We start from the raw sequence: 16,289 nt of genomic DNA, 5'->3' as shown, positions 1-16,289 counted from the left end.
GGACCATATCATCGGAAACAGTGGTGATTGAACACCCTACCATTAAAAACTTCCTACGGCGCTCTGTAATTTTTATTTGCCATTCAACATGTTGATAAGGTCAAACAAACCTCCATGGATGGTATTTTAATAAATAAATAAATAAAAAGAACAAAAAAATCAGCTTGATTCAAAACTTTTGTGGCCGATTAATGGTCAATCATCACCTTTTCCCATGCTATTGTCTGATCTGCATACCTTAAAATGATCTGGAAAAATAGATAAAATAAATACATTGAGGTGGCCCCACGGTAAGGGCCGCACCTAACAAATATTAACCAAATTTATCCAAACCAAATCATAGAGAAACACACTAAGAAATTCACTAGGGAAAAAAAGAAAAATTGCAGTCACAGCCACAAAACATGAAGACAGTAACAGAGAGAGAAACCCAAGAACCTGGATCTAGGGTTCAACTGTCGTCACCTGCTGCCACTCTCCATCTACCGCCTCCTTCCACAACGTCACATTGTTGTTCCCGTCTGCCACTGCCAATATATTCCCAGTCAGTGACCATGACACCCTCCACACTGGCGTCTTGAAATCGTTCAAGACCTTCCCCTCCCACTGATCTCCTTCCTTCGCCACCGTCCATATGACAACCGTCCCGTCCTGAGAAGCACTAGCGATCGTCGATTTTGGGAGCCCCAGATTCGGGGCCCATACCACATCCCTCACCCAGTCGGCGTGCATCTGTAGGGTGGGGAAGCAGTCCATCTTCCAAATCATCACCTTAAAAGGTGATCGATTGGCGATGAAGATGGCGCTCGAAAGAGGGAAGGGAGACGAAGAGAAAGGGCGGTCGAAAGAGGGAAAATGAATTTTCCTCTTCTGAATTGGGATAAGAATCCAAATCCGAAAAATGTGAGTTTTCCATAGTTTATAAAACAAACTGTATTCACAGCCGTACTATATATGGTCCATTTAGTGGATGGTTAAGATATCATTACATAAGATAATTATAAATATCAACCATCTACAACAAGACCCATTATTTGGATGGTCTGGATAGCCATATATCAAACCCACATTTTCTATGAACGAGTCACTGCTATTTAACATAAAATGCAAAACTAACACGTTTTCACCGTACAAATGAAAACGGTAGCTGGAGCTTTGGATCTGGTAGGGCTCTATGGGCCCCACCATGATGTTTTTATTATATCCACACCGTTCATACATTTTTTGAGATCATTTTAGAGCATTATTTAAAAAATGAATCATATCCAAATATCAACTGGACCACACCACAAATAGCAACGGGATAATGATTTTCACCATTAAAAAATTCGTAGGGCCCACCATAACGTTTATTTTCCATCTAAACTGTACACAAGGTCAAAAATACCCAAATGAAGAGGAAAAACAAATTTCATATTGATCCAAAACTTCTATGACCCCTAAAAGGGCTTCAATGGTAGAGTTTCAATTCCCCTTTGCTTTTTGTAGTGTGGTTCACTTGATGGTTAGATCTGTTTTATTTTTTGTCTCAAAACTTAACACCAGCTTGCTAAATGGATGGATGGTTTGGATATAACAAATAACTCATTATTAGATCCATAGAATTTGTTGACGTCAATACACCAGCTATATAGCTAACATGTGGTACACCAGCCAATCCGCTTTAGCGTACTTAGTAAACTCTGTGGGGCCCATCGTCATCATTATCAACTCAGTCCATCCATTTTATCGTATAAATTTAGTCCTTTAACTCAAAGATTAAGCATGTCCAAAGCTCAAGCGGACCACACCACTGGAAACAATGTGAAATGAATTTTACCGTTGAAAAGTTGTTGGGCTCAACTCCTAAAATGATCTGAAAAAAATGGATGAACGGCATGGATAAACCATGTGAATTCAAAGTTGGCCCAACAGAGTTTACTCGGTATCATAAGAGCTTATTTAGTAACTCAGTACGCAATCCAATTTCGAGAGAGAGCTGACGCTCCTCGAGCTCAGAGTAGTAGGAATGGCTCAAAGCAAGGGCCTTAACAATAATGATATATTTATCATATCTACACCCTTCGTCAATTTTGAGAGACCATTTTAGATCACCATACAAAATACAAATAATTTAAAATGCTCTAGTGGACCATTTCACAAATAACAGTGGGACACTGATTCTCACCATTAAAACATTCACAATAATCGAACCGATCTTTTGATATGATTCATTTTTTGGATAATTTTATAAAATGATCTCAAAAAATGGATGAATGGTGTGGTTGATCCCAAATTTTCGGTAAATCCAAAACTCAAGTGTACCATGCCACGCGAAACAGTGTGGAATAATGATTTCCACCGTTGATACCTTCCTTGGGCCCACAATAATGTTTATTTGACATCCAACATGTTAATAATATCAAAAAGATATAAATGAAGAGAAAACACAAACATCAGCTTGATCCAAAACTTCTATGAATGTTATTTTTAATGGTGGACGTTCAGTCCCAACTTTGTAGTCCACTTAAGCTTTGGACCCGCCCCATTTTTTGGTTAATATCTTAAAATGATCCGAGAAAAGCGTTGAACGGTATGGAGAAAGTCAATCCATGTCTTAGGTGGGCCAAGAGCTTAAAAATAAAGTCAATCCATGACTTGGGTGGGCCACACCACATAATATAATGGAGAGGGGTTTCCTTAAAACATTTGTAATCATATATTGGGTCTGCCTAAATGTGATTCACATATCCAACCCACTCATTATGTGTGTCCCACTTGGATGAGGGGTCAAACCAATTTCAACTGCATCCAAAACTCATGTGGGCCCCACCAAGTGCTTTTAAATTTTTTAAGATGTCTTCACATAGTTTTAGATGGTATGGCCCACTTGAGTTTCATATACAAATGATTTTTGAGATATCTCATAACCTAAAGGGGACACATCAAATCCACGGTGTTGATGTTCGACACACATCATGATGGGGCCCACAAAACTTACTAACATCAATTCTTAAGTTCTCACAAGGTCAGTAAGTTGGGTCACAATTTTGACCAGAATATTTGGCCCATTTTACATGTCTGGTCCATTCATTCTATTTTACTGATCGATACCCTCAATTTGATTAGTTACTCGCCTCAATCAGACTACATATGAGACAAGATATTGGGTATACCAAGATTGATCAACAATTTCAATGAAATTTGATTTAAACATCTGAAGTTATTTACTCTTGAATTTGAACTGGTTAGATTGTCCAAAAATGGTTAAATGTTGTTCATAATATCAAAAATATATGAATGAATAGAAAACAAAAACATCAGCTTGATCCAAAACTTCTATGGCCTCCAAGAAATTTTAAACGGTAGAGGTTCAATTACACTATTTCCTGTGGTGTGGTCCACTTGAGCTTTGGATATGCTTCCTTTTTGTTCTTTAGACCTCAAATTATCTGTTAACAAGGATGAATGGAGTGGAAAAAATAAATAAATAACAGTGGACCCCACAGTTTACTCTGGTAAGGGTAACGAGTAACTCACCTAAATGTAGTGGAGAAGGGTTTCCTTAAAACATTCGTAATCATATATTGGGCCTACCTAAATGTGATTCACATATCCAACCCACTCATTATGTGTGTCCCACTTGGATGAGGGGTCAGACCAAGTTTCAACCACATCCAAAACTCATGTGGGCCCCACCAAGTGCTTTTATATTTTTAAGATGTCTTCACAAAGTTTTAGATGGTTGGCCCACTTGAGTTTCGTATACAAATGATTTTTGAGATATCTTATAACCTAAATGGGACACATCAAATCCACAGTGTTGATGTTCGACACACATCATGATGGGGCCCAAAAAACTTACTAACATCAATTCTTAGGTTCTCATGAGGTTAGTAAGTTAGGTCACAATTTTGACCAGAATATTTGGCCCATTTTACATGTCTAGTCCATTCACTCTATTTTACTGCTCAATACTCTCAATTTGACTAGTTACTTGCCTCAATCAGGCTATATATGAGAAAGATATTGAGCATACAAGATTGATCAACAATTTCAGTTAAATTTGATTTAAACATCTGAAGTTATTTACTCTTCAATCTGAACTGATTAGATTGTCCAAAAATGATTAAAGGTTCAATTAGTGGATGTGCCTAATAATTTAGTAATTTTATTTTTCATAGATAAATTTCAATTTCCTTTTAAAAATAACATTTTTTTTTCAAAATGTATATTTTTTCACTTTAGTAATTTTTTTCACTGATTCTCACCATTAAAACATTCACAATAACCAAACCGTTAATCCAACGTAGCTAAAAGTAAACCGTTCAATTTTTTTGAAAAACTATTTACAGCCTTTAGCGACGAAAATTTTTGTCGCTAAAAGTCAAAACCTTTTGATTTTTTTGAAAAATTATTTACAGCCTTTAGCGAAGAAAATTTTTATCGTTAAAAGTCTCATCCACGTTTTTTAGCTACGAAAATTTTCATAGCTAAAAGGAAACCATCGAAAATTTGTTTACAGCCTTTAGCGATAAAAATTTTCTTCGTTAAAAGTCTCATCCACATTTTTTAGCTACGAAAATTTTCGAAGCTAAAAGTAAACCTTTCAATTTAAAAAAAAAAAAAAATTTGTTTACAGCCTTTAGCAACGAAAATTTTCGTCGCTAAAAGTAACTTTTAGCTACGAAATTACAATTTACTTTTAGCGACGATAATTTCTTTCGTTGCTAAAAGTCACTTTTAGCGATAAAAAAAGTTTCATCGCTAAAAGTTTCGTCGCTAAAAACCCTCTTTCTTGTAGTGCCTTTTGAAGGCCACAAAAGTTTTGGATCAATTTGATTTTTGTAGTATACCTTCATCTAGATCTCCTTTACATTATCAACAAGTTAGATTGCAAACAAACATTACTAAAACCTTATGATAGGCTCTTTATCGTTTTTAATGGTGAGGTACTATATTATCATTCTTTCAATAGTGTGGTCCACTTAAGATTTAAATCTACACAATTTTTTATACCCAGCCCAAAAATGGGTTGGAGAAACGTATGGGCGGCAAGGATATACAACACATCATCAAAATCTCACTTTTGTTATCTAACTTTTCAATTTTTCTTGTCAAAATATAAAATCTGGTTTTCTTTTTTAAAATATATATTTTTTTACATCATCAAAATCTGGTTTTATCAATTTTTTCATAATTTTGTTTAATTTCTTAAATTTTCTTTTTCAAAATATCATTTTTTTAAATCTCACTTTTGTTATATAACTTTTCAATTTTTTTTCAAAATTATCAACATTATTCAAAGTCCTTAATTTTTTTTTTCAAAATCTAGATTTTTATAAAATTACAGTTTTTTTTTTCTAAATTTAAAATTTTCTTAAACATTGTTAATTATTTTTCTAAGCTTCTCAACTATTTTTTTTTCGAAATTCATAATTTTTTCGAGCTTTTTCATTTTTGACCTGAACATTAGAGACAGTTTAGGATTGTCTCTAATAGAGACAGTCTTTGACAGTCTCTAATAAAGAGGGTCTTTGACAAGGCTATAAGACAGTTTAGGACTGTCTCTAATAGAGACGGTCCTTAACAGTCTCTAATAGATATGGTCAGGGCCGTCTCTAATAGAGACGGTCCTTAACCATCTCTAATAGAGACGGTCTTTGACAGGGTTGTAAGATGGCTAAAGATTGTCTCTAATAGAGACGGTCTTTGACAGTCTTAGATTGCAAGTAAAAGACGGCTAATGACCGTCTCTAATGCAGATGGCCAATGACCGTCTCAGATGACCGCATATAAGACGGTCAAGGACCGTCTCTATTGCGGACGGCCAATGACCGTCTTAAATGACCCATATAATCGTCTTAAATGATTTGTGGACGTTCAAATTATTAAGACAATATTAAGGACGGTCAGGGGCCGTCTAAAATTTTAGAAATAATTTACGGCCGTCTCTAAAGCGCCTTTAAACCAAGCAATTTTAGAGACGGTCCAGAACCGTCTCTAAATCCGTCCTTTTTTTCCATTTTTCACGTAGTGACCGTCAAGTGTTTGTAAACCCCATATGACAATTGCATTATAGTGTGCTTAGGGTCAGTGGGAATAAAAACATCAAGGTGGCGTACGCATTCCAGAAAACTAAGATTTAATTAATGATTTAGGATTTAATTTATGTTTATTAACTATACTCGTTATGCATGCATAAGGTAAAAATGAACAATTGGGTGTGGTTATTTTCGACACAACGGGCATCTCTTGTTAGAGATAATTGGACCGCTTGGAGTAGTCTGCATGCAGGTTACACATGGCATGAGATTGTCATATCATGCATCTATGTTTTTGGAATCCATGTCATTGGAAATGTTAGAATTTATGATCACGTCTAGTCCCGCTTCGATAAATGAGGTGATGACTGTTGTGGTCCAATATCAGTAGTTTCAATTGACCAGGTTATTGAAGGTACCACCAATCTGTTAAAGGTAGGGCTCATGGCATTTGGTTGTGTATGGTCTTTCAATGACCTGAGGACCACCATAAGGAGTTGTATTTTAAACACAACTAGGGCTCTCTCTCTTCCTCTTATATGAGAGAGAGAGAGAGAGATGAGCCTCTAAGGGACGTTGAGAGTCCGGTGATGGGAGGGAATCTCAGTTGTCAATCTAGCTATAAATATAGTGCAATGGCCCCCTCTCATTTGCTCGATCTAACACATGCAAAGCCCCATCGATCATGTGGGTGAGGAGTAGAAGGAAACCATGCGACACATCATCTTCTCCAGCAATGATTGTTGAGTGGATCTATGGCAGACACAGGTAATTATTTTACATTTGCATCTCTCTATCATGATCAACATGTGGTGATCCTGGAGGTTTGAAAACCTACACTCAGGTGTTATCATGAAGATTGAAATATACATGTGTGTGTGTGTGTGTGTGGTACACATTATGATCCACACTTGAATTTGAAATTTTGCACATGGAAATTCATTTTTAGGAATCCAATTATGACAAAACTTCAGATATAGCTTCTAGCGATAAATTGAACCATACGAAATAAATTTTGAGACCTAAATCACTAGATCCACTGTTCATTAGGTCCATAACATACTGCTGGATGATCTAACACTAAATCGTATTAAATTGACCATTAAATTATAAAATTGATAGTTAAGTTCACCTAGACTATTTTGGAGACCCTAGGACAACTTGACCATTTGATTGTCGGAAATCAATAATTAAAAAATTAGGTGGTTTGGCCCACTTAAACATTGTATTATTGTAAAAATGAACATTAGGCCCAGTAGGAGTTATTCTAATTAATGATCAGTTCTAATCAAGAGTCGTCGTGTGGATTAAAAAAAGAAATATAATAATAATAATAATAATAATAATAATAATAATAATAATAATTGTTATGGGGAAATCTGTATAAGGATAAACAGGGTCAGCGTGAGCTACACGAATCAGATAACAATGCCTCGAAAAGAGGATATTATGTCAAGGAGGGGCTGATCCCTAAGTCATGACTCGGAATTACAATCCTGATTGGCTAACCCGAACCTTTGTCTGCATCCGAAGAGGGATGACTGAGCCGAGCTCTGATCCCCGTCCTAAACCCCAATCGGTGAACTCCGACCCCAGTGATCTGCCGATGAGCTCTAACTGCTAGTGCTCGGCCTCTTGCCGGTAAGACCCGTATCCTAGTCCGTACTATTCCGTCGCCTTGGGACCAATGTTGGTTTGACGTCCATGTTGTAAGAATAATGTTAGTTAAATATCCGCATTATAACTCTCCCTAGGGCCCATTAGTAGGCCCATATTTGTTGATGGTTCATCACTTTGTAACATGCTTAGTATATATCCATGATTCATGCTCATACGCATCATATGTATACTTGATATAAGGAATGTTTGATCATTGCATAAGCCATTGGGCTGAGACATTTACGGGACTCCTTATGAGATGGAGTGCCCCACATGAGCACGTGGTACGCGCGAGATTGCTGCATGACTGACGGTGTGACTCACGCATTTCGTATTGTGTCGTGATTTACTACACGCCCTAGCGACATCAGAGTTGTGACCTCCACAGACACATCGTGGATGGTCGTATCGAATACCAAAAATATTGGTTCTAGCATTGTGGGCACTTAGGATGTCCTTGGGTGAAAATCCTAAAACCTTTTTGATACCAGGAGATGCTCTAATGTCTAGACCGAGTGGATACACGAGCGCCCGAGTGTCGAATACCAGTAGGCCGCGTCTCCCACTGTGTCATGGTCGGTTGGAAGGGGGTGTGGCCTTATCCGTCCGAGTGAGGGAGCTATAAGCTATGCTGAGTTTGACCAGCTCGTAAATGAGTCCGCTATCAACGAGCCGGGTAGGTATTGGCAGACTACTGGTCAGGCAGATAGTGTGGTCTCTTTCACTTGCTTGACTGTGCAGCTAGGGAGGAGGCAGTCAGTGTGAGGTGTATTAGACCCCGGTGATATCCAGAGAGGAACTGTACTGATATGTGTACTTGATGAGTACTGACACGCTTGTTTTGCATCTCGCATATGACATTTAGCTACATAGGCCTTGCATCGCATGGCCTTGGTATGGCCGATAGCATTCATGCCTTGCATCACATAGCTTTGGTATAGTTGATAGCATTCATGGACTTACCGCATATTTCCGCATTACTCTGATATTGTACACTTGGCGCTTACCTTGCGCACACACTTACACCACCCTCTAAGCTTTTGTAAGCTTATGCACGACCATTGCATGCAGGTGTCGTTGGACAGCAGCAGCGTTGAAGCAGGAGCACGTACCTGATCATTTTGGAGCTTTTTGATCACCTAGTGTTTCCCTTTCCACATTGTACTTAAAAGTTTTTGATATAGTGGATATGTGGTGGTGTTATTTTGTGACTTGGTTATGCTCCATTACAAAAAAAAACTCATATTGAAAATCCTCCTTGTAGGATTCCAGGATCAGAATTTGGCATGGGAGTGCCGAGATTCGAGAATGGGGCACTATGGAGGCTGTCGGTGCCGGATTCGGCGATCAGAAATTTTGTGAGCCTATTTTCCAAGTTTGGGGCGTGACAAAAGTTGGTATCAGAGCATAACTTGGGAATACCTGAGATCACATCACATATCTGCTATGAACTTAGAATGAATGGGTTCCAAGTCCAAATAACTTAGCGATTTCTCGACCTAGACCCTTAACGTTTATGCCTTCGAGAATTCTCAAGGCTGATAGGCCCTTGTTCCTACCTGTAGGACATAATGGCTAGAAGATCGACCCGAGCGAATCCCGCTCCACCACCTGCGACTCCTGCTCCACCACCTGCGACTCCCGCTCTACCACCTACGACTCCCGTTCCGCCAATGGATATCCCTGCTTTTCAGCCTGAGGATAGACCGGTGCGAATCTAACCGTACCCGTGAGTGTCACCCAGGTGCAGCAGATGCTTCAGGTAATGACTGCTATTCTTCAAGGGCAGAGTAGGCGTCCCACTGTTACACCAGCCAAGGCCGAGCAGGAGCGTGCGAGCGCCCTTCTCAAGGACTTCCGACGGCACGATCCTTCGCGTTTTCGGGGCGAGCCTGACCCTACTGCAGCAGAGATATGGTGCTCCGAGGTGGAGAAGATATTTGACATCATGAGATGTACGACCCAGCAGCGAGTTCCATTGGCTGTATTCCTTCTCCAATGTGAGGCTCAACATTGGTGGGCATCTGTAGCCCGATCGGTAGCGGCCAATTTTGAGTGGACCTGAGAGGACTTTGTGGACCGGTTTGACCGAAAGTTCTTTCCCGAGCATGTGCGACAGCAGCGCGCATTAGAGTTTAAGACTCTGGTCCAGGGAGACATGACTGTGTCCCAGTATGAGGCACGTTTCGTCGCACTATCGAGATTCATGACATATCTTGTTGATGATGAGGGGCGAAAGGCCCGCCGTTTTGAGAACGGTTTACGTCCTACCCTCAGGAGTCGTGTGATCGGACACCTGCTTCTGACATTTGAGCAGATCGTGGAGAAGGCACAGATTTATGAGTCAGATTGGGCCAATTTGCAGAGAACCCATGGCCAGAGGGGAGATCAGAAAAGGAAGGCACCCTCTGGTAGTTCCCAATAGCAGCAGCATCGTTCACAGCAGCGACGCACGACCCACCCGGCATTCCGAGCACCGACAGTACCCCCAGCACCACCTCCGGGACCATTCGCAAGTACTTGCTTTGGGTGCGGTAGGACAGGACATCGCGTGCACGAGTGTCCCCATCCACAGCAGCAACAACTAAAGGCACCGCATCAGCCCCAACGACAGCCACCACAGCAGCAGCAGCGACCACAGCACCAGCCTCCAGGGCCTCCCCCATAGCAGTAAAGGCTGCAAATCAGGCCGCCACAGCGGCAGCAGCATCAACAGAGACCTCAGAGGGGACCTGCACCTCCCCAGCAGGCCCAGTGTAGATTTTATGTCGCACAGTAGGACCCTCAGTCATCAGGAGGGGTCGTCGAGGGTACTCTCCCTGTTTCTATATGTATTGCACGTGTATTGTTTGACTCTGGTGCATCGCATTCCTTTGTGACCGCTGATTTCTGTCGATCGACCAGTTTGTCGATGGAGTCTGCCCGTAAGGGTTCGTCAGTATCGACGCCCTTAGGGAAGACTGCAGTATTAGACTGATTTTGCGTATCTTACCCCGTTCTAATTGGGGATATCTTCTTGCCTGCCGACCTATTCATATTGTCGATGTCCGAGTTTGATGTCATCCTAGGCATGGATTGGCTTGCCGAGTACCATGCCGTATTGGACTGCTTCGTGAAGACAGTCACGTTCTATATACCCGGCGTGCCAAAATTCTAGTTTGTTGCCGAGCCCAGAAGAGAGCAGCTTTCTTGCTTGTTGTCGTGTGTCGTTGAGGAGTCAGTTGCTTTGAGTATTGACGAGCTGTCGGTCGTTTGTGATTTTCCCGTTGTGTTCCAGGAGATTCTGGGGTTACCACCTCGTCGACACACCGAGTTCCAGATTAATCTTGTGCCCGGTACCACGCCTATTTCGAAGGTCCCGTATCGTATGGCACCGTTAGAGTTACGGGAACTGCAGAAGCAGTTAGACGAGTTGTGTGAGTTAGGCTTTATCTGTCCGAGCAATTCACCATGGGGAGCACTGGTACTCTTCGTGAAGAAGAAGGATGACTCGTTAAGGCTTTGCGTAGACTACCGCGAGCTCAACAAGGTCACAATAAAAAATAAGTACCCGCTCCCGAGGATCGATGATTTATTTGATCAGCTGCAGGAGGCGCAGTTCTTTTCGAAGATAGACTTGCGGTCTGGTTATCATCAGGTTCGGGTTCGAGATGAGGATATCCCAAAGATAGCCTTCAGGACTCGCTACGGTCACTTTGAGTTCCAGGTTATGTCCTTCGGACTAACTAATGCCCCCATAGTGTTCATGCAGTTGATGAACAAGGTCTTCCGTCTGTATCTCGACCAGTTTGTTGTGGTGTTCATCGACGACATTCTGATCTATTTGAGGACCCGTGAGGAGCATGAGCGGCATCTAGAGATTACATTGCAGACCCTCCGTACACACTAGCTTTACGCAAAGTTGAAGAAGTGCGAGTTCTAGTAGGAGGAGGTGAAGTTTCTCGGTCATATAGTGACAAGGCAGGGTGTTGCCATGGACTCCTCGAAGATTGATGTCGTACGTCAGTGGGGCCAGCCCATGAATGCATCTGAGATCCACAGTTTTCTTGGCTTGGCGGGCTACTACCGACGTTTTATTGAGGGATTCTCTCGTATTGCAGCCCCGTTGACCAGGTTGACCCGGAAGGGTACCGAGTTCGTGTGGAGCGGCGCTTGTGAGCAAGCATTTATGGAGCTAAAGGACCGCCTCACGTCCGCTCCTATCCTCACTCTTCCTTCTGGGAGTGATGGATTTGTTGTATTTACCGATGCCTCACGAGTCGGCTTGGGTGTTGTCCTGATGCAGCACAGGAAGCTGGTAGCTTATGCGTCACGTCAACTCAAGGTCCATGAGCTGAACTATCCCACGCATGATTTGGATCTGGCAGCAGTGGTCTTCGCACTAAAGGTGTGGAGGCACTATCTTCATGGGGTGAGGTTCGAGCTCTTCTCCGACCACAAGAGTTTGAAGTATCTGTTCTCTCAGTCCGAGTTGAACATGAGGCAGAGGCGTTGGATGGAGATCTTCAATACCACCCGGGCAAGGCGAACGTGGTGGTGGATGCCCTCAGCCATCATCCACGAGGCCTGGTGGCACACATGATGATTCAGGAGTGGAGGATGCTCGAGGATATAGCAGAGTACAACTTCGAGTTTGGTCTGCAGTCTTCTATCGTCCAGTTATCGAGCCTATCGATTCAACCCTCTCTTATCGTAAGGGTGATCGAGGCTCAGCAGATAGATGAGTCGTTACAAGATTACCGAGTAGAGGCAACATCTGAGAGTCAGACAGATTGACAGATTAGTTTTGATAGTGGACTTCACTTTAGAGGCCGATTATGTGTTCCGGATATTCCTGAGTTACGTCGAGATCTTATGACCGAGGCACATCGATCGCAATTTTCTATCCACCCTGGCTCGACGAAGATGTATCGTGATATGAGGCGTCAATATTTTTGGTTGGGGATGAAGCGCCAGATAGCCAGTTTTGTGGCCGAGTGTGACACGTGTCAGCATGTCAAGGCCGATCATCAGAGACCCCCTGGTCGATTGCAGTCGTTGAGCGTCCCGATGTGGAAGTGGGAGCACATATCTACCGATTTTGTCATGGGTTTGCCAAGGATGCAGCGTGGTCAAGACGCCATCTGGGTTGTCGTGGACCGTTTGACGAAGTCGGCACACTTTCTTGCGATTCGTGAGACTTGGCATACGGACCGGCTTGCCAAGATGTTTGTTGATGAAATCGTGAGACTGCATGGTGTTCCTGTCTCGATCATTTCAGACCGAGATCCGAGGTTCACGTCGCAGTTTTGGAGGAGCTTGTAGAGAGCGATAGGGACTGATTTACAGTTCAGCACCGCATATCATCCGCAGACCGATAGCCAGACTGAGAAGGCCAACCAGATCCTTGAGGATATGCTTTGGGCCTGCGTGATTGATTTCTTGGGTAGTTGGGACGAGCACCTACTATTGGCTGAGTTTGCGTACAACAATAGCTATCAAGGGACCATTAGCATGGCTCCTTTTGATGCATTATACAGCAGACCGTGTAGATCTCCGAGTTGTTGGACTGAGGTTGGAGAGCGGCGTCTCCTAGGTCCCGAGCTTGTGCTGTAGACGTCAGAGACTATCGACATCATCAAGCAGAGGATGCACATAGCTCAGAGCCAGCAGAAGAGTTTTGCTTACCGTTGGTGTTGTCCCTTGGAGTTTACCGTTGGGGATCATGTGTATCTCAAGGTCTCACCCATGAAGGGTGTGGTTCGTTTTGGAGCGAAGGGCAAGCTTGCCCAAAGATTTATAGGACCTTTCGAGATCACCGAGCGCGTTACCATCTCAGTTGTCTGGCGTCCACAACGTTTTTCACGTCTCTATGTTGAGGAAGTGTGGGTCAGACATCGTGCCTGTTATTGATTGGCAGCCGTTAGAGGTTCGTAAGGATGCTTCTTACGTTGAGCAGCTAGTTCGTATCCTCGATCGAAAGGAGCAGGTCCTGTGGACTAAAGTCATTCCCTTGGTGAAGGTGCAATGGGGCCATCATAGTGTGGATGAGGCGTCTTAGGAGCGTGAGGCGGAGATTCGTGAGCGCTATCCTCATCTTTTCGATGTTTGATTATATGTTGTACTGTGTTTTGATTATATACGATGTTATGTTTTCTATTTCCTTATGAGTTACAATTAGCTATGATGGTAGTACAAATTTCGAAGATAAATTTTTATTAGGTGGGGAGAGCTGTAAGACCCGTATCCTATTCCGTACTGTTCCGTTGACTACTGCGATCCTTCCCGTCGAATTTCGGCAACCTGCGACGTATAATCGACGTTTGTGCGTGACCGTAAATCGAATCCCGTAGATTTAAGTTAGCTTAAATCTGAGACTTATACCATTGCGACCGCACCGTCGCCGCGATTCCAACGCCGCAACTCACGCACTGATCTGATACCCTGGCTAAGAGATGTGAGCCGGCGTTTATTTCGAAGAAAACACCACACATTTGTAATCCTATGAGAATCTCTACAACATGTCAAATCAATCCCATCAATCACCTCATGTCAAGTACAAGAGCACCCATGCTTTCTTTCTCCACAAGTTAAGCAACCACCAAAGTCAACCAATCCATCACCTCACCCATCACTCACATCCATCACCCATCTCCCATCACTTCTCTCCTTACATCCTCTCTCTCCCTCTCATTTCTCAACACAATCCCAAGCAAAAGAGGTGCATACGTCTAAGCCTTCCCATGGAGAAAAAAATGTGATTTGTGTGGCCCACTTTCCCATCCCTTTAACCTTCATCCTAGCCATTCGAACCTCATCTCCCTCCATCAAAGTGAAGCTCAAAGAGATTGGCTTTCCAACGAACCAAAAGGATCGATGGTGGGTGCTTTTATAAGTTTAGATTCCATTATTTTGAAATGAAGGGCCAAGTGAGGCCTACCGATTGATGGTATGGATCTCACTTTAGACCCTAGGTGTGTCCGATGGCCCACCTTGATGCTCATGATCATTCCATGATGGGGTCATTCTCCATGGACCCCATCATGATGTTTATTTTCTTGCTTAAATAGGGTCATCTAGACCTTTCATTTTGGTGGAGAAAGGATCTCCACCATTGATTTTCAATTTGATGGGCCCACGTGCAATGGGACCCACTTGATGTATGATCAATTTCAAGGGAGGGCCCATAGTGTCGGGGTCCCTCCATCATGCGTGTCTCTCTCTCTCTCTCTCTCTCTCTCTCTCTCTCTCTCTCTCTCTTTTCCCTTTTGTGATGAAATGGTTGTGTGACCCACTTGGATGCACCCCATTATGAGGCATGTGTTGGATCCAAGTCATTTGTAGGTGAGGCCCGTTTTATATGTATTATATACACACTATCCATCATTTGCTGGCCCACCTGAGCAGGGCCCACCTTATATTTATGTGTTGTGCCAAGCCGTCCAGCGTCTCTGTATATATATAAAAAAAGATTCCTTTTAGATTTTGGGGTGGGCCACTCATTCAGGCCCCACCTTGATATATAAATTCAATCCACGCCGTCCATCCCTTTCCTCAGACTATTATAGGCGTTGAGCCGAAAAATGGGGCTGATCCAACTTTCCGGCAGGCCATGCTTCAGAAAAACAATGATTTTCACCGTTTAAATCCACTTATGTTTTTCTACATGCCAAAAGATGCCCAATATTGGGCTTGACGGATTTGTTATGGTCTATAGAGACCAATGGCTGGGGTGGATTTGCTTGATGCGGGCCCCACGAGTGAAAAATCATGAAAAAACAAGGTTTTTTAAAAAAATAAAAAATAAAACCAACAGCAGCATTGCTGCTGCTGCTGTGTCAGAGGCGCCTGCGCCTGCGCTTGCGCCAACGGCGATGGGGTAGTAGGCAAGACCCACATGTATATTTTCCATTCAACCCGCTCATATGGTGGGCCACTTCCAGCAGTGGGCCCACACCAAAAATCAGCCGTATACACGGCTCAGGTAGCCCACATCATAGGAAACAGTTAGATTGAATGGTTACCTTTGAAACCTTTTTTTGAGCCACAGAAGTTTTGGATCAAGATGAAATTTGTTTTCCCTTTTCACCCAGGCACGTGTGGCCTTGTGAACAGATTGGATGATATATAAGCGTTATGGTGGGCCCCACGTGGGACCCACAGTGATGTATGGGTTTCATTCACACCGTCCGTCCAGGGGACGGTGTGTGTGTGCGCGTGCGTGTGTGTGCATGTGCACGTGTGTGTGCGCGCGCGTGTGTGTATGTATATATAATATTATATATAACATTGTATATATATATTATATATATATATAAATTATATATTATATTATATATAGTATACAGGATGGTGGGCCTTCATATGGACCCCCCACCATGATGCTTGTGTTGCATACAACTGTCCAACTATTTTAAAAGCTCTTTTTACAGGCTTGAGACTAAAAATAAGTCAGACCTATAGTCCAAGTGGACCCCACTTTGGTATAAATATAAGGCCATGGGATTAGGCCCATCTTGATGTATTATGGCCCGTTGTTGGGGCCCACTTGAGTATAGACATGGGGCCCAATTGGTGTGGCCCATCTGATGTACATAAGGCCCATGTGATTAGGCCCATTCGATGTAT

General features: G+C 42.6%; 1 protein-coding gene across 1 annotated transcript; it reads right to left on the bottom strand.

Annotated features, from left to right (window-relative positions):
- Nucleotides 1–444: 444 nt before the first annotated feature.
- On the bottom strand, nt 445–756 carry LOC131254914 (protein transport protein SEC13 homolog B-like). The gene has a single exon (XM_058255617.1). It carries the CDS (start codon nt 754–756, stop codon nt 445–447), a length of 312 nt encoding a protein of 103 aa, XP_058111600.1.
- Between the last annotated feature and the right edge of the window lie 15,533 nt (nt 757–16,289).

The sequence above is a fragment of the Magnolia sinica genome, chromosome 9 (genome assembly GCF_029962835.1).
Source record: "Magnolia sinica isolate HGM2019 chromosome 9, MsV1, whole genome shotgun sequence".
Classification (NCBI taxonomy): Eukaryota; Viridiplantae; Streptophyta; class Magnoliopsida; order Magnoliales; family Magnoliaceae; genus Magnolia; species Magnolia sinica.
The sequence above is the reverse complement of the archived record's forward strand: the minus strand, read 5'-3'. Positions and strand labels throughout refer to the sequence as shown.

Coding starts and splice junctions, on each gene's coding strand:
- LOC131254914 (XM_058255617.1), bottom strand. CDS start 756: ATGGACTGCTTCCCCACCCTACAGATGCACGCCGACTGGGTGAGGGAT.